The sequence below is a fragment of the Balaenoptera borealis genome, assembly GCF_965194805.1.
Source record: "Balaenoptera borealis genome assembly, chromosome: 7".
NCBI lineage: Eukaryota > Metazoa > Chordata > Mammalia > Artiodactyla > Balaenopteridae > Balaenoptera > Balaenoptera borealis.
In genome coordinates, this window is record NC_138864.1 from 114,886,004 (window position 1) to 114,912,840 (window position 26,837).

Below are 26,837 nucleotides of genomic sequence, written 5' to 3' on the forward strand. Positions count from 1 at the left end.
TGGATGCAGTGGAGAGCCATAGAAATTATAGAAAAAGGGCAATAGAGAGAGCTGTGATTAAGGAAGAATAAGAGTGTGGATCTCTGTGAAATATTTTTGCAATACATTTGGGAGGACAATATATAGATAAGATAATTGTGATTAAAAAAACCTAAAACAATAAATTCATTTTCTGGACTTAAAAAAACCCAGAAGCCGTATATATTTGAACAAAGTAAAACATGATTGTTTTAATTACATGAGACTAGGAAGTCTAAGAATATGGAAAACAGTTTTCTCTAAAACTGATTAGCCATGATGATTTGAGAAACTGAACTAGTGGGTTGTATTAAATTGCATGGAATTCTGTCCAAACAAGCCTCTCCAATTTACCTCATTCTTTTCTTCTCCACCGCCATCACCTGAAGGAATACAAGGCACTTGTCTTTCAGTCTGCTTGAATCCTGTATACCACCTCTACAATGAATTATTAGCATATTAAAAGCATTACTTTATAATACAGAATTTGCTTTCCTACTACATGAAGATTTTCAAGGTACAGCTACAAAAACATAGGGTACAGAGGGAAGGGCATTTCAAAACAAAGGGAAAAGCATGTGCAAAGCAGGGAAGAGTTAAAATTGCTGGAGCATAAAGTAGTGGGAGCTTCAGCTTGAGAGGTGTATGGGGATGAAATTTGGAGGGATAACAGGTGAGATAAGAAATTTGTTGCTCTAAAGCTGTTCCTGGACCATCCACATCACAATCAGGAGATGCTGCTAAAATTGAATACGAGGAGGGGTCCAAGGATCAGCTTCTAAGTAAATTTGCCAGGTGATTCTTACGCAAACTAAGGTTTAAGAAACTACTACTATACAAAATAAATAGCCCTTGAATGTCATTAAGAAGGAAAACTTCACTCTGGAGGCCTATGGAAATTGGATTTAAGGATCTGTTTGAGAAAGAGGCTGCTAGGAGAGGAATAATTTGGGAAAGGTAAGGTCTTGAGGGAGAGCTAGGATGCGTAGAGTTTGCCCTTTGGCCATTTTTAGAGTGAAAATATGTGCAACTTCTGATATAAGTGTGGGGTGGGGTTGGGGGGGATGAAAAAGAATATTTTAGAATTATTTGGCTATCAGTATTGACATTTATTTCTATTTCTTGTAATGATGCCATGTTTATGCAATAAAACACTTTCAAACAATCTTTATATATTAACTCCTTGGAAAATGAACCATTTTTATTCACTTAAAAAGCAAATCACTGACTTTAAAAATTACTTTCACCTTTTTCATTGGGGAAACCCTTTAAAAATTCCCGACTTGCAAGAGAACCTCCCCTCTTACTCTTCATGCTCGCAATTCATCAGAGAGATGAGTAAATTCAGGTGGCAAAATCCATGCCTCCTCTACAATATCTTTTCTACACAACATTTTCCCGTTTTTTAAAATTCTTTCCTTTGCTTTTCACTCTCTCCACTTCGTCATTCTTCTACCCTCCCACCATATTTATTCCTCCTACAGGACCCCTGTCTGCAGTAGTAAAATGAGTTTTTCGTACCAGTTACTTAATTAACAGTGTCGGGTAGACACAGTGAAGCCCCGCCCCATAGGAGGAGCTAACACAGGCGGACCGAATTAGGTGGTCGATCGTTAACAAATAAACCCTTAATCTTTTTAGAGGAGCTAAACACACACAAAGGCCCAATCGGAGGCCGCGGTTCCAGGAGCTCGGTGGGCGGGGCTGGGCAAGCTACCTCCCACCTCCCAGCCTCCCGCAGCGGCCGTCCGAGCCTCGCGGGCTTCCGCACGCCCCGCCCCCCGACCAGGCGCGGCGGCTATTGGGCGGCGCACTCCTTGCAGTCGCCTCGGTTGCTGGGAGAGGGAGGGAGGGGGCGGGGCCTGAGGTGGGTCCGGGGGCCCGAGAGAAAGGCCGGGAGGCGAGGGCGGGCTGGGCGGATTTGACGAGAACTGCGGCGGTTGGCGAAGCGGACGGGGCGCAGCCTCTCCGGTGTGAAGAGCAGTCCCCACTGACAGATCCCCTTCTTCCGGCCGCGCCACCCGGGAGGCGGATCCCCGGGGCCTGAGGAGGCTTCCTCGGCCCGGGCCTCCCTCCCTCTCCTACGAGTCACCCGGGCGGCCTGGGAGGAGGAGGAGGAGGAGAAGGAAGTCGTCGGGGGCGGCGGCGGGCAGAGAACCCGCTCCTCCTTTCCCAGCGGCGGCGGCGGGGGCAGGACAATGGAGGTGGCTGTAGAGAAGGCGGCGACGGCGGCCGCGGCGGCTTCGGCGGCGGCCGCCGGGGGGCCCTCGGCTCCGCCGAGCGGGGAGAACGAGGCCGAGAGTCGGCAGGGCCCCGACTCGGAGCGCGGAGGCGAGGCGGCCCGGCTCAACCTGTTGGACACTTGCGCCGTGTGTCACCAGAACATCCAGAGCCGGGCGCCCAAGCTGCTGCCCTGCCTGCACTCCTTCTGCCAGCGCTGCCTGCCCGCGCCCCAGCGCTACCTCATGCTGCCCGCCCCCATGCTGGGCTCGGCCGAGACCCCGCCGCCCGTCCCCGCCCCCGGCTCGCCGGTCAGCGGCTCCTCGCCGTTCGCTACCCAAGGTGAGAGGCGGGTGCAGGCGCGGTGGGGGGTGGGGAGCCCGGGCAGGCCGGCGCCCTGGAGCGGCGCAGCGACCCGCTGTCATGTCGCCGCCGCCCGGGGTGCGCGGCGGGGGAGGGGCGAGGAGGGTCCGTGCTGCCGGCGGTGACATGGAGGGCCCGCGTGTTGTGCGGCGTACCGCGCGCCCCGCGAGCAACTTGCACCGGCGCTGTAGACTTGGCAGCGCTGCTGCTCCTGCTCCCCAGCATTCTCCCCCCGGGTGCGTGGCCCGTGCGGCCCGCACTTTTGAAAACCTCTGTCGGAGTCTGCTGTAGTCTGTATCTCGGGTCCTTTGACGACTGCATCTAGTTAACCGCTGCCCTCTGCCTCCCCAAAGCTTTGTCCAGGTCCATATGATCCTAATCATCTCGTATGTACCCTTGTTATTTGAGCTGGAGAGGGGGAGGGAGGGATGAAGATGAAGTGATGGTGACTTTCTTTGATGATTGATTACAGATCGGATGCCGTCTATTTTTTGTCTTGCATGTTTTGGGTTATTTACCTTAATGAGCCCCCAGTTCTCTCTTCTCCGATGGGGACAAAGGAACTAAGAGACGGTGTTTTGTTGTCCTTCTCTTTCGGAGATTTTATTTTGAGACGGTAGATGGTAAAGAGAAATAGAACAAAGTGATTTGGGGTGCCGCATTTTCTTGTATTTTGTGGGCAGCAGCTGGAAATGTTGAAGTTACTGTTCTCTTTGTGGTGTTTGTTACTGTATAATGAGACTTTTGACAGGCAGTTCCCATTGCTAACGTTAACAGGTTTGAAACACTTAAAGTAAGCACAGTAAATTGTTTCTAGTAGAATAACTGAGGTTTTAAATGTTTATATTGCAAATATTTGAGCACCTCCGTTTAAAAAATACAAAGTGAGTGGAAATAATTCGTTTTTAATATATATACTGCCTTTTTTAAAGGGACTAGTTGATTTAATCAGAGATAAAATGCAGATTAAACAGTTGAGCTAGGTCAAAGAACAGATGACATTGATGCTTTTAAATAGGTTGTAGTGTTAGATTCTTGATTTAATTATATGTTAGGAACAGTGTCTAGTTGAGAGAGACAGTTTTCCGTGGGTTTCTCTGTTTCTGCAGGTCTTGCCAGGGAAGGTACTGACTGCCTTTTGTTTCTGTTTTTAAAGGATGTTTGTATAAGGAAGAGCCTTGGAAGGTAGAGATAGTGTCTTCCACCAGAGCAAAGAATAGCTATGCATGTGGTGCAGTATAATAAAGATAGATGTCTCCTTCTGGGGTAAAAGGCAGGCATGCTTATTGCCCATCATAAAAGATGAGGGTTCCCTAGGCTTTGGTTTCCTCTCCTGCAACACAACCCATTGCCTGTGCAAGCATCAACTGCCCCACTTCACTTTGCCAGGTGGGAACTGGGCCTCTGGAAACCAGTGCAAAAATGTTGACGCTTTGGCTTATATTATTACTGGAAGTAACAAACTGCCCTTTGTATCTGACCTACAAGTATCGTATCTTCAACCAGCATCCCTGGTAAGCTACTTTGTTAGCTTACAAGTAGGGTAAAATCTCAGATCCTTCACGCTGATTTGCTCTGACATGGCCCACCTGTTGGAAAGTTAGTACAGGTGAAACTTAAATTTTAGTTCTTAATTTTTAGACACTTTTAAGGGTTTCTTTTATTTATATTTTAAATGATTAAATGGGTCAGTAGCCAATTAGGAACTAAATTTTGCATAATTCTAGAATTAAGATGTATTGTGTGCCAGGCCATGACATTTAGATCTGAATGAATGAGAACATGGGTAATAAAAGCGCTGATCCTCAATTCTGAGGCAAGTTTGCAATTACAGAGAGTTCTCAAAATGTTCCAGTCTCCAAATATTTTTTTTATCCTTGTGTTTGTATTGTAAGCAAGAGTTCAGGAAAGCATTTAAATTGGAAGATAATGTTTTTGTTTTTATACTAAGAAAGAAGAAGCCTTTGTTAAATGATACTTTCACATACACCTCTAAAAAATAAGGCTATCTTCAATAAATTAAAAATACTATCCTGAGTCTTAATAACTTGAATATTTTCTCCCTTCCTCTCTCCTTGCAAACTTATTTTAATACTAGCTGTAACAAAAGTTTAGGCAATATATTTCAGAACTACGCTTGACCCTTGAACAACACAGTTTGAACTGCAAGGGTGCACTTATACACAGATTTTTTTCAATAGTAAATACTAGAGTAGTACAAGATTTGCGGTGGGTTGAATCCGAGGATGCGGAACTGGTGATAGGGAAGGCCGACTGTAAGTTATATTCGAAATTTCAGCTGTGGAAGGGTCAGTACTCCTAACCCCAAACTTGTTCAAGGATCAACTGTAAATAAATAGGGTTCATTTGATTATCTCTGTTCTTCATTCTCCTAATGAACTTGTGGGTACAGGCATCATAGGTCAAACTACAATACCTTCAGGAGCTAAGCAAGTAATTGAGATGGAGAACTATGAGCCTGGGGTAAAATAATAGGGAATGGTGGGGAGTGAAAGGAAAGGGGAGCAAACTGTACTAAGCTCCAGCAGATTGTCCTGTGATAGTGCAGGGCCAGGGTTGGAGGATCTTTTATTTATTTATTTTTTAACGAGAAGTCTGAAGTCTGGATTTTATGTAAAGTTTCTCTAGTATTAGATATTGGCAAGTAATTACACACCCACACACACACCCACACACACACCCACACACACACCCACACACACACCCACACACACACCCACACACACCCACACACACACACCCACACACACACCCACCCACAAACACACACACACACACACACACATTCTGTAGGCCAAACAAAACAAGTGTTGTTGAAGCCACATGTGTTGCAATTATACTCTTTTAGATTTAGATAAGGGTTTTCAAATTTTAGCTCTACTAGAATCACCTGGTATGCCTGTTGAAAAATCTAGATTTCTAGGCCTCTCACCCCAGAGAGCCCAAAATGTCATAGTTTTAGAGTTCTAGAGTATAATCATAAACCGTAGTTTTTTGGGGGTTTTTTTTGAGTTTTTTTTAGCTCAAGCTGTATTGTATTGCAAAGTACAGTTGATCAAAGAGGATTCTTTAGAAAATTAAAAATTCAAGGTGTAGTGTTCTCCACAGTATTAGACCTAGTTCCCCTTTCTATTAAGTACTTTTTGGTGCTCCCTTTGTTATATCCTGAATGAACTTTATAGAAAGCAAGTCTTTTCTAACACATATTTTTTACAAAAATCAACATAATGGTTTGACTGTTTTAAAGAAGAAACAAAGCTAATTTATAGCAACAAACATATAATTTGTAAATGCTTAGACACAATTACACTAGCCACCAAGCCTCCATTGAGAACATTGGTTTAAACTTTTGTAAGGCAACCAGTTGGAAGGAATGAGGGTGAGTGACCACAAGCTAAAGTTGGTTTACTACCTCAGTCCTGACTTTCATTTTCTTAGTATGCAGTAATGGCCAGGAAAGAGGGAAGAGCTTAGAAAACATTTTCTTTAGGTACATATTGGTACATGAAGTCAGGAGACAAACTGATCTTGGAGAAATGTTACAACATTGTGCAATATTTTGTAGGTGGATGTACTGTTCAGCCAAAGAGTAGCAAGCTCTAAGAGCTATTTTTAAAGAATACTGAGAGCACACTTTTGAAAGGGGTCAAGGGAGAGTAAAATATGAGTCCATCAGTTCTCTTTATTTTTTTTTATTTTTTTTAAAAGACTTTTTATCTTTCTTTTTTTTTAAATTAATTTATTTATTTATTCATTTATGGCTGTGTTGGGTCTTCGTCTCTGTGCGAGGGCTTTCTCTAGTTGAGGCAAGCGGGGGCCACCCCTCATCGCGGTGCGCGGGCCTCTCATTATTGCGGCCGCCCTTGAGGCTCCAGACGCGTAGACTCAGCAATTGTGGCTCACGGGCCCAGCCGTTCTACAGCATGTGGGATCTTCCCAGACCAGGGCTCGAACCCGTGTCCCCTGCATTAGCAGGCAGATTCCCAACCACTGCGCCACGAGGGAAGCCCAGTTCTCTTTATTAACTGGCAGTCCGTAAGATATAACTATCAATTATGGGAGCTGATTTCTTTTGGTTCTTGGAGAAAAGTATTAATCACGTTTTGAGTACAATATATAATGACAAAGGATTTAAGATTTAAGATCTGTATACAATATTCACCTGCTGATGGAAGTTACTATTGATTTCAGTTTGGGGTTGTTATGAATAAAACCGTTATAAATATTTGTAGACAAGTCGTTATGTGAATATGTTTTCATTTCCTTGGGTAAATACTTAGAATTGGAATTGCTTGTTTGTGTCATAAATGTATGTTTACCCTGGAGTTCCATTTTGCATTCCCTCCAGCAGTGTATGAGAGTTCCAGTTAACGTCCTCACTAATTTGGGTGGTGTTAGTCTTTAATTTTAGCTATTCTAATACGTTTGAAGACGTATCTCATGATTTTAATTTTCATTTCCCCGATGAATAATAATGGGCATCTTTTCCTGTGCTTATTGGCTATTCTTACTTATTTTTGGTAAAATTTCAGTTTAAGGCTTTTGTAGATTTTTAAAACTAGGTGATTTGGCCTGTTACTGAAAAGTAAAAATTCTTTGTATATGTCCAGTTTCCAGGCACTTGTCTACATATATATATATTGCAGGTATTTTCTTCCACTCCTTTTGCTTGCTTGTTCATCTTCTTTTTTTCTTTTTTCTTTTTTTGCTGCACCATGCGGCATGTGGGATCTTAGTTCCCTGACGAGGGATCATACCTGTGCCCCCTGCATTGGAAGCATGGAGTCTTAACCACTGGGCCACCAGAGAAGTCCCTCATTTTCTTTTTTTTTTTTTTTTTTTTTAACTTTCTATTTTATTTCGGAGTATAGCCAATTAACAGTGTGATAGTTTCAGGTGCACAGCAAAGGGACTCAGCCATACATATGCACGTATCCATTCTCCCCCAAACTCCCCTCCCATCCAGGCTGCCACATAACATTGATAAGAGTTCCCTGTGCTGTACAGTAGGTCCTTGTTGGTTATCCATTTTAAATATAGCAGTGTGTACATGTCCATCCTAAACTCCCTGACTATACCTTCTTATTGATGGTGTCTTTTGAAAAGCTGAAGTTTTAAATTTTATCTAGTTTATAATTTCTTTTTCTTTTACTGTTAGTGATTTTAGTGTTCTAACAATTCTGTGCCTACTCCAAGTTTACTTAGATTTTTCTCCTGTCTTTTCTTTCAGTACTTTTATAGTTTTAGCTTTTATATTTAGATCTGTAATATATTTTGGGTAATTTTTGTGCTAGGTAAGGGTTGAGGTTCATGTTTTTAACCGTATGTTAAAGCACCATTTATTGAAGAGAGTACTTTCCCCATTATATTACTTTTGGGATTTTTGTAAAAAGTCAGTTGAACATATATGTATGGTTCTGTTTCTCTACTCTCTATTCTATTGATCTATTCGTTCAGTACTAATAATGTTTTTTTTATTTTTAATTTAGCTTTTTAAGCAGATTTTGAAATTGGACAATTTTGTTCTTTTTCAAAATTGTTTTGGCTCTTTAAAGTCATTGCATTTCTTGACAAGTTTTTAGAATTGAATTATCAATTTCTACACAAAAGTGCTATGATTTTCATTGGAATTGCATTGAATCTAGATATCAATTTGGGGAGAATGATCTTAATGATATTGACTGTTCCTATCCATGAACATGTTTTATTTCCCATTTATTTAGATCTTTAATTTCTCTCAGTACTCTTATAGTGGTCTTGGGCAAATTTTGTGAAGTTTATTCTAAAATATTTTATGATAATGTTCTTTAACAATATTGAAATTGGTGTTTTAAAATTTTTCATTTCCAATTACTTGTTGCTAATATATTGAAATACAATTGGCTTTTGTATATTGATTGTATATGCTACTCTCTTGCTAAATTCAATTATTAAATCTAGTAGTTTTTTGTAGATTCCTTAGGAATTTCTACATAGACTATCATGTTACTTGCAGGTAGTTTTACTTGTTTCTTTTCATCCTTTATAATTTGTGACATTTTCTTCCCTTATTGCACTAGCTAGGACTTCCGGTAGCATATTGAATAGAAGTTTAATTTCAATATTAAATGAGAGATGACATCCATTTTCTTATTCCCGATCTTAGGAGTAAAACATTCAGTCATTCACCACTAATATGTTAGCTTGGTTGTTTTTTATAAATGCCCATTATCAAAATTAAGAGGTTCCCTTCTATTCCAAGTGTACTGAAGGTTTTTTTTATCATGAATGAATGATAAATTTTGGTCAAATGCATTTTCTGTATCTATTAAAATGATCATATGGTTTTTCTCTTTTTTTTTTTTCTGTTGCTGTGGTGAATTACATTGATTTTCAGATGTTAAACCAGTCTTGAATTCTTGGTGTATACCGCACTTGGTCATGATGTATTATCCTTTCTGTGTACTTCTGGATTTGAATTTCTAACACTTTAAGGGTTTTTTTTGTTTTTTCTTCATGGGGAACATTGGTGGTGTGGTTTTCTTGTGTTTTTATCTGATTTTGGTATCAAGGTAATACCTCAAAACGTGGTGTGAGGTGTTCCCTCCATATCTATTTTCTAAAAGAGTTTTTGTAAAATTACTATTAATACTTCTTTAAATACTTGACAATTCACCAGTGAATCCACCTGGACTTGGAGTTTTCTTTACGGGGAACGTTTTGATTAGGAATTCAGTGTCTTTAATAGAGATACAGCTATCAGATTTTTTGTTTCTTCTCAAATCCATTTTGGTAAATTGTTTGAAGAAAATTATATGATTCAGCTAGTTTGTACATTTACTGGCATGAGTTTGTTCCCAATATTCCCTTATCCTTTTAGTGTTTTCAGGAGCTGAATGATGTCCCCTCTTTTGTTTCTATATGTAATTCATATTTATTCTTTTTCTTGGTTACTATTACAAAGGGCTTATCAACTAACTTTTGGCTTTGTTAATTTTATTTATTGTCTCTGCTTTAAAGGTATAATTTTTTCTCTAAGCACGTGTTAGCCATCTCAAACAAATTTTGTGTTGTGTTTTTATTAACATTCCATTAAAATTTTTTTAAATTTCTCTTGTGATTTCTTCTATGACCGATGGGTTGCCTAGAAGTGTGTTAATTTATAGGTATATGGGGGATTTTCTAGATAGCTTATTTCATTGTAGTAAAAAAATGCTCTGTAGGGTTTAAATCTTTTGAAGTTTATTGAGACATTTTATGTTCTAGCATATCATCTATTTTGGTGAATGTGCACTTAAAGAATTTAAATTCTACAGTTGTTGGGAGTAGTGTTCTGTAAATGTCAATTAGGTCAAGTTGGTTGATAGTGTTGTTAAAACAAATTATATTTTTATTTTTGTTGTTGCTAGGTTTGGTTTTTTGTTGTTGTTGTTTTAAAGCTGTACATATTTTAAATTTATTTATTTATTTTAGGCTGCATTGGGTCTTTGTTGCTGCACGCAGCCTTTCTCTAGTTGCAGCGAGCAGGGGCCACTCTTCATCGTGGTGCGTGGGCTTCTCATTGCAGTGGCTTCTCTTGTTGCGGAGCACGGGCTCTAGGCGCATGGGCTTCAGTAGCTGCGGCACGCAGGCTCAGTAGTTGTGGTTCACGGGCTCTAGAGCGCAGGCTCAGTAGTTGTGGCGCGTGGGCTTAGTTGCTTCGCGGCATGTGGGATCTTCCCGGACCAGGACTTGAACCCGTGTCCCCTGCATTGGCAGGCGGATTCTTAACCACTGCACCTCCAGGGAAGTCCCTTTGTTGTTGTTTTTGTTTTTGTCTGCTTGTTCTATCAGTTATAGAAAGAAGAATGTTTAAATTTTCAATCATGATTGCTGATTTCTCTCTTTATTCCTTTAATCCAGTTAGTTTCTGCTGTAAGTATTTTGAAGCTTTGTCTTACTGATGAATTGCCTGCCCTTTTTAACACTACGAAATGTTCTTCTCTATCATTCATACTACTATTTCATGACCTATGCATTGTCTTGTATTAATATAGCTACCAGTTTTATCTTTGTGTTTAAATTGTTTATTTTTCCATCCTTTTACTTTTAACCTTTATATTTAAAGTGTATCTCTTGTAGATAGTGTATGGTTGTGCCTTGCTTTTTTATCCAAGTTGTAAAATTTTGCTTTTAATTGTTTAATTCATTTACATTTTAAGTAATTTATTAGTATGGTCCAATTTAAGATTACCATCTTTTTATTTATTTTCTCTTTGTTCCTGCTGGGCCTCTAGTATCTTTGCTCTTCTCTCAATCCCTTAGCAGTTGCTCTCTGGTAGACTTCTGGTAAGTCTCACTCTGCACATGCGTGGTAGCCTTCAGCCAAGAATTTGGGGAAACCCTGCATAGACTACTGGCACCCTTCCTCTGTGCAGTTCCCTTCTCTCCAGTGCTTATCTGTTTCACAGCCCAAATTTTCCTCTGGCTCCTAAGCTGTGTTCTGCTGAGCCTCTAGTTCCCTGTACCATGGTCAGGATATAGTTCCCAGGCAGAGAATCAAGATATTTATAGGGGCTCACTTCCTGAGTTTATTCTTCCCAGTTACGTATAGTTATTCATGTCAGGCAAGCTTGCCTTGGTACTAGTTACTCTGTCCTGGTGAAAAGTTGATGTCCGAAGACCATTTTTTAATCACATTGCACTTTTTTCATATACTCAAATGTGGGTAATCAGCAAACTTTGGTTCTTAGATCCTTAGATTTGTCCCTTTAATTTTTCTTAGAGACCGCACCAATTTAAACTATCACCTAGATGCACACATCTCTCGTGTCTTCCTGTTACCTTGACCCCTTTCTCAAATTTTACGTGCATTTTCAAGTATGCACTAGACCAGTAGTCTCTAAAATGGGATGTGTGCTGCATTATGAAATAAAATTCTAGTGAGGTGAGGGAAAACATTAGAACTTATTTGCATAAATTAAGCTTGAAAGTACTTGATGTGTAGATTGTTGTGGTCACATGAATAAGCATGTTAACTGGCTACATTGCACGTATTGTACACAACGTATCCTGAGGGAGGAGTCAGGGCTGCTGCAAGTCCAAAAGGTACCTTTGTGTGAGTTAGAAATAAGCATGGAATAAGCGTGGCGTATGTAGCCCCAGGGAATACATGGCTTAGCAAATGGAATGCGAATAATCCTCATTTGCCCTCTAAAATTAGGCAGTCCCTTGTGCTGTATCTGAATGGGTCTCCCCTCACCTACCCCCCAAGTTTAATTGTGCTTAGAGCCCTGGAAGATTGGGACGTAGAACTAGGAATAAATCTTCTCATAAAAGAAAAAAACAAAAACAAAACTATACACAGCTGCCCTGGAGGTGATGGGATTTCTCTACTGCACACCCTGTTGTATTTTTTTTTCTCCCACAAATTGTAACACAATTTAGATAAGTAAGTTTATGGATTTTCACATCTGTTTTTAACTAAAATGACTGTCAAAAGATTGAAAATCATGGTAGGCCATTACCAGGACCCTAGTGAAATTAGGGTCTAATCTCCATTCCTAGAGAAGTTCCATATGGATGCCACTCAAAAAAGCCCCTCAGTTTCAGCAGTCTGGAAAGTCCCTAAATTATAAGATGTAGGGCACATGTGCAATAGCCATAAAAAATGATCCCCCCCACACATCTATGGTCAATTAATCTTCCACAAAAGAGTCAAGAATATACAGTGGAGAAAAAGTCTCTTCAATAAGAGGTGCTGGGAAAACTGGACAGCTACATGTAAAAAAATGAAATTAGAACATTCTCTAATGCCATATACAAAAATAAACTCAAAATGGATTAAGGACCTAAATATAAGACTGGACACTATAAAACTCCTAGAGGAAAACATAGGCAGAACACTCTTTGACATAAATCGTAGCAATATTTTTTGGATCTGTCTGCTAGAGTAATGGAAATAAAAGCAAAAATAAACAAATGGGATCTAATTAAACTTAAGAGCTTTTGCACAGCAAACAAAACCATAAACAAAATGAAAAGACAACCTACAGAATGGGAGAAAATATTTGCAAATGATGTGACCGACAAGGGACTAATTTCCAAAATACACAAACAGCTCATACAACTCAATATCAAAAAAAACAAACAACCTGATCAAAAAATGGGCAGAAGACCTAAATAGATATTTCTCCAAAGAAGACATACAGATGGCCAACAGGCACACGAAAAGATGCTCAACATCGCTAATTATCAGAGAAATGCAAATCAAAACCACAATGAGGAATCACCTCACACTGGTCAGAATGGCCATCATCAAAGAGTCTACAAATAATAAATGCTGGAGAGGATGTGGTGAAAAGGGAACCCTCCTACACTGTTGGTGGAAATGTAAATTTGTACAGCCACTATGGAGAACAGTATGGAGGTTCCTTAGAAAACTAAAAATAGAGTTACCATATGATCCAGCAATCCCACTCCTGGGCATATATCTGGAAAAGACGAAAACTCTTAATTTGAAAAGATACATGCACCCCAATGTTCATAGCACTATTTACAATAGCCAAGACATGGAAGCAACCTAAGTGTCCATTGACAGATGACTGGATGAAGAAGATGTGGTACATATATACGATGGAATATTACTCAACCATAAAAAAGAATGAAATAATGCCATTTGCAGCAACATGGATGGACCTAGAGATTATCATACTAAGTAAAGTAAGTCAGACAGAGAAAGACAAATACCATATGTCACTGATATGTGGAGTCTAAAAAATGATACAAATGAACTTATTTACAAAACAGAAATAGACTCACAGATATAGAAAACAAATTTATGGTTACCAAAGGGGGAAAAGATGGGGGGATAAATTAGGAGCTTGGGATTAACACATACACACTACTACATGTAAACTAGATAAACAACAGTGTCCTACTGTATAGCACAAGGAACTATACTCAGTATCGTGTAATAGCCTATAATGGAAAAGAATCTGAAAAAGAATATATACATTTTATATATATATATATAAAACACTGAATCACTTTGGTGTATACCTGAAACTAACACAACATTGTAAATCAACTATACTTCATTCAATTAAAAAAATTATAAATTAATTCTTTTAAAAAAAGTGATCCCAATTCTAATTAAAAGTGTAGAGAGAGTTCCATTTAAGTCTGTAATCGAGGTTGGGTACTGTTGGCTTGGTTCTTACCTAGTTTAGGAAGATGCAGAAAACTGAGCCCAGAGAAATCGGGGCTGCTCATATTTAATGACTTCTTCAGTGTTTTGTAGGGGGATAGATACTTGCATTCTTGACACCTGAATATGCAGTCAATGGTGGATTAGCAGGCAAGGAGATCCATGTTCTATAGAAAGCTTGTAACCGTTGCTGCCTCATTTTGTGTTTAATTTTATCAGGTGTATGGAGTTGATGGAGTTGTGATTTTTCCCACCAGGCTTAAATTACTTGAATCTTTGACGTCTCATATTCAGCTGTGATAAAGATAATGTTAATTTTGCAAGCATAGCAGCATAGAATGGCAGAACTGATCCTTTATAGGCTCTTCATCAGTCTTATTATGAAGTTGACAGCAATGATTAACTAGGTCTAACAAGAATTGGGCCTAAAAGTTTCAAAATTAATAAGAAGACTCTTTGAAATTGATTGACATCCTCTATGTTAATGAGCTATGCCATAAGTGTATATCACATCTTGGACCATTAGCCAGTAACGGTATGAAGCTTTCATGATTAGCAATACATTTAAAAGCATTTATTTCATTCTTTAAAAATATCTTATATTTATGTGATTTACTATGTACAAGATACACTAGTACTTTAACATATGTACATAATAAATATATATATAGGGTGCATGTTCAAATATTTGTGTTTAAAACAACACGTGAACATATAAGTATCAGCTGAATTGCCTCAGTGTTTTTGCATGTTTATCTAGTCTTTAAAAACATTTTTCAAATTCTCTGAAGTTGCAAAACAACCCTATTCCTCAAAGAACTACCAGAAGATCTTTGATTATGGATAAATAGTCTCCCTGGGATCTCTTGACTATATATATTCAGCATTAAGCATAACCAGGAAGAGAGCCTATAGCACATGAGATTCTTAGTGTCTGTCTGTCTCTGTACTGGTATATGTTGATTTATGTTTCTTTCTGTCCTCATCAATCTTCTAGACTTGCGGTTCAAGTTCTCCCACTTCCCTGACCCTTCCTTTTTGGTCTCCTTGTTGTCTTCCCTCTGTTTCCTTCCCTTCTACTCTTGGAAAGTAGAGTGTGGAGATCACCTAGGACAAACCTTTAGGAATTTTTTTTTTTTTTTGGCTGCATTGGGTCTTTGTTGCTGCACGCGGGCTTCATCTAGTTGCGGCGAGTGGGGGCTACTCTTCGTTGCCGTGCACGGGCTTCTCATTGCAGTGGCTTCTCTTCTTGCGGAGCACGGACTCTAGGCACGCGGGCTCAGTAGTTGAGGCTCGCAGGCCACAACTATTTTGGTAGAGAGATAGAAGGGAAAACCATATTGGGGTGGGTGGGAGGTAAAGAGATATAGATGGAAAAGATTACCAACCCTGTTAAAAAAAAAAAAACTTTACTTCTGAAGGGAGGGAGGAAAGGGATAAGGCAGTATCTGGGGAGAAAAAAATAGGAGTTGAGGAATATTTCTTGTTTATTTTTTTGTGAATAGGAAAGGCTTAAGCATGTTTATTTATTTATTATTTATACAATTTTTAAAGGTCACTCTCCATTTACAGTTATTACAAAATATTGGCTATATTCCCTGTATTGTACAATACATCCTTGTAATGCTATCTTACACCCAGTGGTTTGTACCTCCCACTTCCCTATCCCTATATTGTCCCCCACCCCATGTGGTAACCACTAGTTTGTTCTCTATATCTGTGAGTCTGCTTCTTTTTTGTTTTTTCACTAGTTTGTTGTTTTTTTTTTAGATTCCACATATAAGTGATATCATACAGTATTTGTCTTTCTCTGTCTGACTTATTTCACTTAGCATAATGCCTTCCAAGTCCATCCATGGTGCTGCCAATGGCAAAATTTTGTCCTTTTTTATGGCTGACTAGTATTCCACTGTGTGTGTGTGTGTGTGTGTGTGTGTGTGTGTGTGTACACACACACACACACACACACACCCACCCCACATCTTTATCCACTCATCTGTTGAGGGACACTTAGGTTGTTTCTGTATCTTGGCGATTATAAATAATGCTGCTATAAACATTTGGGTGCATATATCTTTTTGAATTAGTGTTTTTGTTTTTTTCAGATATATACCCAGGAGTGGAATTGCTGGGTCATATAGTAGATCTGTTTTGGGATCCAGCCAAGTGAGCTATTGAATATACAAAAGAAGAGATTTGTGAGTGTGTGAGCTTCTGAGAAGGCAGGGTAGGATTGATCCAAGGCATGGTGGAGAGATTAGTGACTGGATAGGAGAAGAAACGTTTTCTTTATTGTGAACAGGAGAGAAGGCAAGAAAAGGCATAAATATAGAAGGTTTCTCTGTGTGTCCTCAAAGTGGGTGGCATTTCCCAGTAAAACGTAGTATGATTACAGATCATGTTTGCTGCTAGAGATCAGAATTCATAGTGATACCCGTATGCCTTCTCTGAAGCAGCAGAGTGTTTCAGGGTAGTGTTACTCAACGTGTGGTCCACACACTGTTAACATGGGTCTGAAATGAAGCAAAGAGTTTGCCACAGGAAAGTCTGGGGGAGCTAGGACAGCCTGGTACCTGAAGTTCTTGGAAATATTCAGTGAAAAGAACAGAGCCCCACGCTGAGAAGAAACTGCTGCAAATAAACACAAGTTGACTAGGATAGGAATTTAGGGGTTAAGAAGAGAGAAGGTTCAGATACATGTGGGAAGGGGGACTGGAGGAGGCGGATTTCAGAAAATATTAGAGACGTGGTTACACTAAGGTACCATAGGTTTGAATACTTTGTGGTAAAAATGTAAGAGGAAACCTTAGAACTCTGAATCTAGGAAACAACCTCTACATAGGAAACTTCTCTTATAAATACAGGAAAATCCCTTAATATGAATTATGGAAAATCCCTTAATATGAATTATGGAATCTACTGTGGTTTTATACCAGTCAAAGATATTATATAAGAAAAAAGGACAATAGCCCTCAATAATAGATCTAAAGAAATTGAGATAGCATTGTACCTTGGTCTTAAAGTAGAGATATAATGAAACCTATTTCTACAAATGAAACAGGATGTTACGTAAAAACAACATAAACCATAATTACAAAAGTTTAGAAATGAGTTGGCTGTGCTATAGGATGTCATGAAAAGAAAAACTGACAGTTAAGGAATAAAATTAGAAGTATTTCAGAAATGAAAATAAACCAGAAAGTTCTTGAATGAATAGACACTCTAGAAACTACCATAAAAGAAGTAAAGGATGGGGACTTCCTTGGTGGCGCAGTGGTTAAGAATCCGCCTGCTAATTCAGGGGACATGGGTTCGAGCCCTGGCCCGGGAAGATCCCACATGCCGCGAAGCAACTAAGCCCGTGTGCCACAACTACTGAGCCTGCGCTCTAGAGCTCGTGTGCCACGACTACGGAGCCCGTGTGCCTAGAGCCCGTGCTCTGCAACAAGAGAAGCCACTGCAATGAGAAGCCCGGCACCGCAACGAAAAGTAGCCCCTGCTCGCCTCAACCAGAGAAAGCCCGCACACAGCAACAAGCACCCAATGCAGCCAAAAATAAAAATTAAAAGTAAATAAATTTAAAAAAACAATAAAGGATGGAAAAAGATGAAAACAAATCAAACAAGTAGAGAAGGAGATCAAAGAAATTCATAGAGAAAGTGATAAGATCTTATATTCACATACCCATAAATAAATGGATGTTTATAATATGAAGAGTACTAAAACAACGGAACAGAAAAAAATTACAATCAGAGAAAATGTTGAAAGGATGGTAAACATCTATATTAAAAGGGCTTACCATGTGCCTAGGAAAATTGAAACAGAACAGGCACCACTGTAACGTGTTCTAGGGCTTTAAAGAAAAAGAAAACACTTTGGACAGCTATACAAAAAGACTACATCACTTATAATGGAAAGAATGTCAGATTATCATTAGACTCCAACATCAGCATTAGAGTCCAGAAGACCATGGAGTAAAGATTTTAAGATTTTCACAGAAAGAAAATGTGAGTTGAGACTGTATCCAACCAACTGATTTTCAAGCATAAAGACCACGTGTAAGAACTTAGCAAGTATCGTTCTTATGTACCCTTACTAAGGATACCAGATTTTGCTATATTTTCTTTAAATTTTTCATGTTAGTATACTTAGTTGTTTTTTTCTGACCCATATGAGTAAATTGTAGATATCATGACCCTTCAGCCCTGAACATGTTAATGTGTCTCTGAAGAATAGAGATTCTCTTCTTAAAAGTGTTTTTAAGCTTTATTGAGATAAGATTAAACATACAGTAAGCCGCATGTATTTAAAATATACAAGTTGATGAGTTTTAACATATGCAAAGATAATCTTGTATGTAAGCACAGTATAGTTACCAAATTTAGGAAATTTGACAATGATACAACACTATTATCTAATACGTAATACATATTCAGATTTTGCCAGTAGTCCCAATATTGCCTTTCAACCCAGTTGTGGGTTTTTTTTGTTTGTTTTTTTTGGATGGAGGGGATGTTGTGAGGATCCAAGATACAGATTGCCAGCACATTCCATAGAATACATTTGTGGACGAGTTCCAAAGACTGGATCTCCAACAAATCCCTCTGGTACAGCACCAAAGTGCAAGCCTCCGCTGTGCCTTCTCCACCAAAGTCTAGTATCAGCCCTGGAGGGAAAATACTTCCTTGGGCATTCTGTCTCAGCCTTAGAGGTAGTGGCTATTATGCCATATCGTATCATATCATGTCTGATATTATACCTGTATTTAGAGTTCTCTCTACGTCTTACTGACCAGTTCTTGCTAACCCAGTTCCTTCATGTGGTTAACAATTACTTATATTAAACTTCTTTTTTCAAACTCAATGTATGGTTTCTCTCTCCTTATTGTATCCAGACTGAAGCAGCATTTTGGGCATAAATGATGTGTCCTTTTCACTGCTTTACATTAGGAAACCATGATCTCATTCTGTCCCATTATTATTGATGTTGGCTTTGATCACTTGTTTAAGGGGGTGAATGCCAGATTTCTCCACCCTTAAAGATGTCTTTTCTCCCCTTTGTAATTAATACGTAACATCCTGTGAGATACTTTGGGGTCTTTGTGAATATTCTGTTCCCCAAAACTTTTTTGATGGGCATCCACAGCTGATTCATGCTTTTTTCATCAGTTATTACTGTGATGTTGCAAAATGGTGATTTTTATAACATCCCATGCTTATCGGTTGATAATTTACTGTTTCAGTGACATTTTCCTTTTCCATTTATTTATCTATCATTATGGGCTTATGAAATTTTTTATTTAATATGTTATAATCCATTTTTTAATTTTTAATTTTGATAATCAAATTGTTCCCATTTGGGTAGTACAAATCCTTCAAGTTGACATCTTGTCCTTTGACACACCCCTGTTGATTTTTGAACACTTCTTACTTTCTGGCAAACAAAGAGTTTCTAGATTCATCTCATGTTGTTTGTATACCAGCCTTAGTTGTTTCTTCAAGTATCCCCAATTTCTTATTTTGATAAAATCCAATTTATCTTATTATAATTTTCCTTTTGTGCTGTATCTAAGAAATCTTTACCTAACACAAATGTTTTCTCCTTGAAGTTTCATAATTTTAAGTTTTACTTTTAGGTCAATGATCTATTTTCAGTTAATTTTTATATGTGATCATTTTACATATGGATATTTTAATTTTTCCACCACTGCTGCTGAGAAGGCTATTCTTTTTGTACCGCACTGCCTTTGTCAAGTGTCACTTATCCATGTATGTATGAATTTCTGGCCTCTCTGTTCTGTTCCATTGATCTCTTTGTCTTTATGCCAATACCATGCTGTTGAGTCTGTATATTAATGTCTTATGCCAGGAAAACAACAGGGAAGATGTTCTGCAGGGAATTCTTATGTCTAACTGTAGAACTGAATTTAATAAGCGGGAGAAAGGGTGACAAAGTAGTATGTACTTGTTATATGCTCTGACAATGTAGATACATTACAGTTATTCAAGAACTTAAGGAATATAGTTCACATAAATCTTTCCTGAGAAAGCTATTAGAGAATAAATTTCAGACAACCAAGAAATGATTTAATAGGCTCATTGATTGCCTTATAGAAATTCACCAGGGCATCAAAGAATATTATCACTTTAAATAGATGCTGGGGGATGCAGTGCAGAGATGGTATGAGAGGAAGAAAAGAGCTAATTTCTATATTGTTTATACTAGGGAATCAGTAGACAGTATTTAAGAGAGAACTAAGGTTATATAAAGGTATTCACATAGAAGGGACCATTAGGACAAAAACCCAAACCTTTCTAGATACCGAAAGAAATATGGAAGGGGAAAAAAAAGAACAAAGGAAATAAACACAGTGAGATCATTTATATATTCTCTCTGACAGAATTGAGACCATATCAGGCATATCATTAAATGAGCTTAACTGGCTTCTTAAGAGAAAAAAGTATTTTCAGGTTAATTAACATAGTGAAAGCCACCTCTGTGCTCTATGCAAAAGATATAACCACAAAACTGAAAGACTCAGAAAAGTTAAGAATAAGAGGTTAGACAAAGATATGCCAGACAAATCAAATAAAAAGAAAACAGAGGTCACTATTTTGATGTTGCACAAGGTAGAACTCAGGCTAGAAATCATTAAAGAGGTAACATTATAAGGTTACAAGCTGCAAGTCTTAATGAAGATGTATTATTGGATACATGGATATTAATGACAACTTTGATTTTTTTAAAACTGTTTCAGGAGAGTCAATAAGAATTAGTAAAAGAAGACTTAAAATCTCAGTTGAAGATAGGTCAAGTGGACAGAAATTTTATAAGGCTATTTAAGACCTAAATAACACAACCAAAAGGAGGATCTCGTGGCTGTGTATTGCATATGGGAGAATACACCATCTTTGAAAAAGCATGTGGAGCATTGATGAAAAAATGATTTTTTGTTGACATATAAAGAAGACTCTCCAAAATTTTTCCCCCAAATAGATATAGCATTTTTGGACTAAAAATCAGTACAAAAAATTGAAAAAAAGGCCCTTCCACCTGGAAACTAACGAACATACTGCCAAACAACTCTTGGCTTAAAGTGAAAATTCAAGTAGAATTGTTAGGTTACTTGACATGACACATCAGAATCAATACATTGTAGCAGGGGTCAGTAAACTTTTTTTTTTTCTCTTTTTACAGAAGGATGGATAGTGAATACTTTAAAGTTTGCAGATCATATGATCTCTTTTGCAGCTTTCAAACCCTTCCATTGTAGTGTGAAAGCGGTCGTAGACAATATATAAACAAGTTTATCTGGCTGTTCCAACAAAACTTTATAAAAACAGGTGACAGACTGGATATGCCACATGAACATCTGTGTTATAGCCAAAGCTTTTATCATAAGAAAATTTTTAGCATCAAATGTTTACATCAATGAAAATGAAAATAAGTGAATACTCAAAAAGGTAGAGAGACAACAAAAGAAAAGAATGCAGAAGGAAAGATTTATTAATGATAAAGAGTAGGTTTTAGATAACAGAAAAGGAGTAGAAGTAATACATTAAACATGACAATATGCTTATAATAGTAGAAGTACAAATTAAAACTGTACTGAAACACCATGTTTTCACTTAATAGAATGGCAAAACTACCCCCCAAAATTTGGCATTATACTTTTTGGGTGGAACTGTGGAGAAAGTAAGACACTCAGCGGTATTGGTGGGAATGAAAAATGGTAAAACTCCTAAGGAATGGAATTTGTCAACATCCAGCAAAATGGGAAATGCATCCTCACTGACCCAGCAATATTCACTTTTAGGAATACATCACAACGGTAGAATTGCAAAAGTATACAATTATGTATGTGCAGGGTTGTAGCAGCCGTGCTTGCAAAAATGAAAAATTGGAGTGACTAGCAGTAGGTAACTGGTGGAACACACTCTGATGTATTACTGTGCAGACGTAAAAGAGGAGGGAGGAAGATCTCCATAGGCTGCTATGGAGTGAATTCCAGGATGTACGGTTGCGTAAAAAATGGCAAGATGCAGAAGACTGTAATGCTGACTTTGAAGAAGTGAAGTTGTGTCAGTGTGCATTTCTTACCCCTGTCCACTAAAATGGCCTAAAAGCAATATCTCAGTAACAATAAGAAATAAGAGAGAGGGAGAAAGAGAAAATATTGCGCTGGCCAGAAAGTTCATTTGGGTTTTTCCATAATGAACTTTTTGGCCAACCCAATACATGCTTATATTTTTTTAAAAAATAATAAAAATCTAAAAAATGGCTACCAGTGGAGACAAGAGGGAGTGGGGAAGGGATAGGCATGAAACCAGACCCATTTATGTACCTTGCATTGCAGTATTGATTTTTGCAACAGTATAAGAGTGTTATATAATAAAAACCAAAGTATTAGCCCCCTCCGCCCCAAAAAACCACCCCGAAACAAATGAACACGTGAATATAATCAACCGAGTACTTTTACCGACATAGTAAAGGATTTTTTTTCAACTGATTTTAAATTACAACATTAACTGTGCGTCTCTAGTATGCTATTTCCCTAAACAGAAAAATAAATTTTATATTTCATTCTGTGGCTTATTTTTAGTTATTTTCCTGGTATAGTTACTTGGAAACTTTCTATTTCATTGGCATAAAGCAAATAGATAATTATGTTAATGTCATCAGGCAAAGGAATTTGCAGGATAATGGTGAAGGAAAGTCCAGGATAGCAGCTTGCAGCAGGCTTGAGGAAGACTGGAGCTGGAGTAAGGACTTCTCAGAGGACACATCTGAGTAAACGAAAGTAAAGTTCATAGACCACTTGATACACTTGAACATACTGAAAGGGATTTGTTGGAAAGCGTAGGGCTGATTTAGTGATGAATACCTAAAAACTAAGCGAATTGTAAAATGTAGGAACTGTTAATTACTATGAACAAAATTGTTTGAGAAAGGAAATATAAATGTAATATGTTCTGTGGCTCAGTTGTGAATATTAGTGAAGGCTCATAATGGTTTGATTTAATGGAAAGCTAATAGAAATAAATGTTAGGATGATATAGAGGGAGTTTTGGATGGGGGCTTATCCATCATCTTCCATTGTACAGTTGGACAGGGGACTCCTGTTTTTTATAATAACTCTTATACAGTAATTTAAAAAGTACTTGGTGTCATGTATTAGTAGAATTAAAGAAAAAACTGGAAAGCATGATGCTAAGTCAGGGCAAATTACGTTATTTTAAAAGTAGAAAAAATTCTCTTAAAATCATACCTGTGGCAGTATTTAGTTAGTAAAAGTCAACTTGTTTAAATAATATTTAATTTGATTGTGGAAAAGTTCATTATTTATCTGTTCTTTTCCTATATATTCAATGTGTGTTTTAAAGTACTAAGCTAAAAGTTAAAGCTTCTTCCTTGACTTTTTAAAGCTACCCTCCCAGACAAATTCTGTCAACTTTCCTTTTTACATCTGTCAAAAATCTTGTTCCCTTCTTTCTATCCTCTTAGTTCAGGCCTTCTCTGTTTCTTAGGGTCATTTCAGCTGCTTCCTAACTGTTCTTGCTGCTTTCTCAGTTTTGTTGAATAGATTCCACCCCCGCCCAAATTAGGACTTTTAAACTTTTTAAAGTTGTGAAGAAAACACACGTGCAGTTAACAGTTTAAGTGAACACTTACGTAACTACCACCCAGATCAAGAAACGAACATTGCCAGTACCCCAGAAGTTCCTTGTGTGTCCCTTTTTCATCACCCCTTCCTGTCCCGTACATGGAGTCGATTTGCCCGTTTATGTTAATCACTTCCTTCATTTACTTTATGGTAAATATAATTTAGCCTGTTGGGGACTTTGTGTAAAAAGAACAATATTGTTATATTTCATTTCATTTCTTGCTATTTTCATTAAGCATTGAAGGGGTCATACATGTTACTGCATATAGCTATAGCTCATTCATTTTTAATGCTGTTTAATACATTATACAAATATACCACAACTTTTCTATTGTTGCTGGGCATTTGAAATGTTGCCCATTTTGGACTTTTTAAAGCAATGCAGCTTTACATTCTTGTTAATGTATCCTGCTGTTCATATATAGGAGTCCTGAGTTTTGTTTTGTTTTGTTTTGTTTTACTGAAAAGCAGAATTCTGGGTCATGGGGTATGCAAATAGTCAATTTAACTTTTACCAACTTTCATATACCCACCAGCAGCTAACCTGTGTTCCTGTTGGCTGAGATGTGGATGCTCACCAACGTTTGGTGTTACCCTTCTTTTTATTTTTTGGCAATCTGATGGATGTTTCTTGTTAACTTCTCTGGATCTGATACGCATATTGACCATTTGGATTTCAGCTATTGTGAAGTGCTTGTTCAAGTCTCTTTCCCATCTTTATATTGAGTTGTTTATTTTAATTTTAATAGGAGTTCTTTAACATTCTAGATCCCTTCTCCCATTCTGTTTGTCTTTTTTATAGGGTCTTTTAACCAAGAGCTTGATTGATTGATTGATTGATTGATTGACTGGGCCCTTGGCAGTGAAAGCATGGAGTCCTAACCACTGGACCGCCAGGGAATTCCCAACCAAACTTAATGAATCCTCCTTTGTGGTTGTTGTTTTAAGAATCTTTCCATACCCCAAAGTAACGAAATTATTTTCCTGTTTTCTTTTAAAAGTTCTATAGTTTTGCCCTTCACATTTAGGTTTCTGGTTCAACTGCAGTTGATTTGTACGTATGACAAGCGGTTGGAGTCTAGTTTCATTTTTTTACCAACTGCCCCAGCACCATTGCTGAAAATACCATCCTTTCCCTAATGCACTGCCATCCCTATCAGTTATTAGGTATTTATATATGCATGAGTCTGTTTCTCAGTACTTGTTTCTCAGCCAATTCTGATCTTTTTGTCTACTTGTCACTCCCCCAACCATTGCCACACTTTCTGAATCACTGTCTTTACAATAGGTTTTTAAAAACCTGTGTGTTTTTTGTTTGTTTGTTTGTTTGGCTGCATTGGGTCTTTGTTGTTGTGTGCGGGCTTTCTCTAGTTGCGGCGAGTGGGGGCTACTCTTCATTGTGGTGTGCGGGCTTCTCATTGCAGTGGCTTCTCTCGTTGCAGGGCACGGGCTCTTAAGCGCGCAGGCTCCAGTAGTTGTGGCTCGCGGGCTCTAGAGCACAGGCTCAGTAGTTGTGGCGCACAGGCTTAGTTGCTCCGCGGCATGTGGGATCTTCCCGGACCAGGGCTTGAACCCGTGTCCCCTGCATTGGCAGGCAGATTCTTAACCACTGCGCCACCAGGGAAGCCCCTTTACAATAGGTTTTGATAGCAGGTAAAACAGGTCCTTGTGTAAACCTCCCCTCCCACCATTTGTTGTTATTCTTCAGAAACATCTTTTGAATATTTTTAGCTGTTTGAATTATCATAAGAATTTTACAATCCAGTTTCAAGTTCGACAAAAAACTTGATAGGTTATTGATTGTGGAAAATTGTTTCAGTTTGGGGATAATTTATATGTTTGTAATGTTGAGTTTTCTACTCCACAGCTGTGCTATATCTCTTATTATATTTTTTTTAGTGGCTCATTAAACACTTATAATTGTTCCTGTAGGGATTTTGCACATACATTCTTAGGATTTTTCCTAGGTATTTGATAGTTTTTGATGCTGTTGTAAATGGTGTCCTATTTTAACTTCATTTTTACCTTTTTGTTCCTGGTAAATATAAATACAAATGTGTTTTAAATATGTATTTCTTTTCAGTAACTTTGTTGAATCTTACTAAATCTAATAATTTCTCTATAACTTTGTTTGGCTTTTCTACGTATATAGTCATAACATCTGTGAATAACAACACTTTTTATCTCATCATTTCCAATCCTTAAACCTTTTCTTTTTCTTGCTTAACTGTGCTGTCTAAAATCTCCAGTACACTGTTGAATTAAAGTGGTACCAGTGGTACCGTTGTCTTATTCCTGATCTCACAGAGAAAACTTTTAAATATAAGGTTTGCTATAGAGATTTTATAGATATCTTTTATAGGATTATAGGTGTTATTTTAACTTATTAAACATATAGTATATTGTTTTAATAGGCTACTGTTTATTGTATTGGTGAGGGAAGGACTCCCATCGTAAGAATGGCCCTAACCCTAGACAGATGAGATGGGCAGTAGTGTGTTAGTCACATATACTCACAACCTAGGGAGTAGGCCACTGCCTGCCATGCAAGGCCACACAGGGACAGAGTGAACAACCAGGTGCTGTGGGAGGCAGGCTTTGTATGCACTATTATGAAAGTAGGGTGCCCCCTGGTTCCCACAGGAGGATGTGATTGGCTTGTTTGAATAATTCTGTAAGCTGGCAAGGAACTGAAACCCACTATTTAAGGGTAAGCAGAAACTGTCTGGTCCCCTTGATAAAGGAGTAATTGTTTGTTAGGGGATCTTATCTGTGGTAGTAGAATGGGGAGGGATACTTGCAGTTAGGCTATCCCAATTCTGCCAGAATCGAGACAGCACAACATATAGGCCTTACACCACCTCAGTTATTCCTAATATCCACAAAAGGTTTTCGGTTTTTGTTTTTTTCCTTAATTGTGAATAAATTTTTTTTTTAATCAAACACTTCATCTAGTGAGGATAATTTTTTTCTTTAATCTATTATGTGGTGAATTCTAAGATTTAATTTTCTAATAATAGAATAACTTGCATTCCCAGGCAGAAGGCTACTTAGTGATGTTATATTATCCCTTTATGCATTGCAGAACTTGGTTAGCTAATATGTTATGATTTTTGCTTCTACGTTTATGAGAGGTGGCCTATGATTTTCCTTTTTTATATTACTTGTATGAAATTTTCTTTAGAGTTATGCGCACTTCTCTAGGTGTCAGTCCCTCCACTGAAACAATTTTAAAAAAAAGAAATACTGGAAAAAAATTACCAGAATGAACTATTTCAGACTCTGGACCTTGATCAAACACTTGAAAGAACCAGGGGAGTGCTTGATGAAGGGAGAGGCTGCTGCTCTTTGATAAGAGGGCTCCAAAAATTGGGGGTTTGTATG

General features: G+C 38.1%; 1 protein-coding gene across 3 annotated transcripts in view; it reads left to right on the plus strand.

Moving 5' to 3' along the window:
- Positions 1-1,893: 1,893 nt before the first annotated feature.
- TRIM24 (tripartite motif containing 24) overlaps positions 1,894-26,837 on the plus strand; it is a 92,835-nt gene continuing 67,891 nt past the window's right edge. For all 3 annotated transcript variants that reach the window (XM_082400275.1, XM_082400277.1, XM_082400276.1), the window contains exon 1: positions 1,894-2,580. In XM_082400275.1, the coding sequence (XP_082256401.1) occupies positions 2,217-2,580 (364 nt within the window). In that variant the 5' untranslated portion in view covers positions 1,894-2,216. The remainder of the gene's footprint in view (positions 2,581-26,837) is intronic.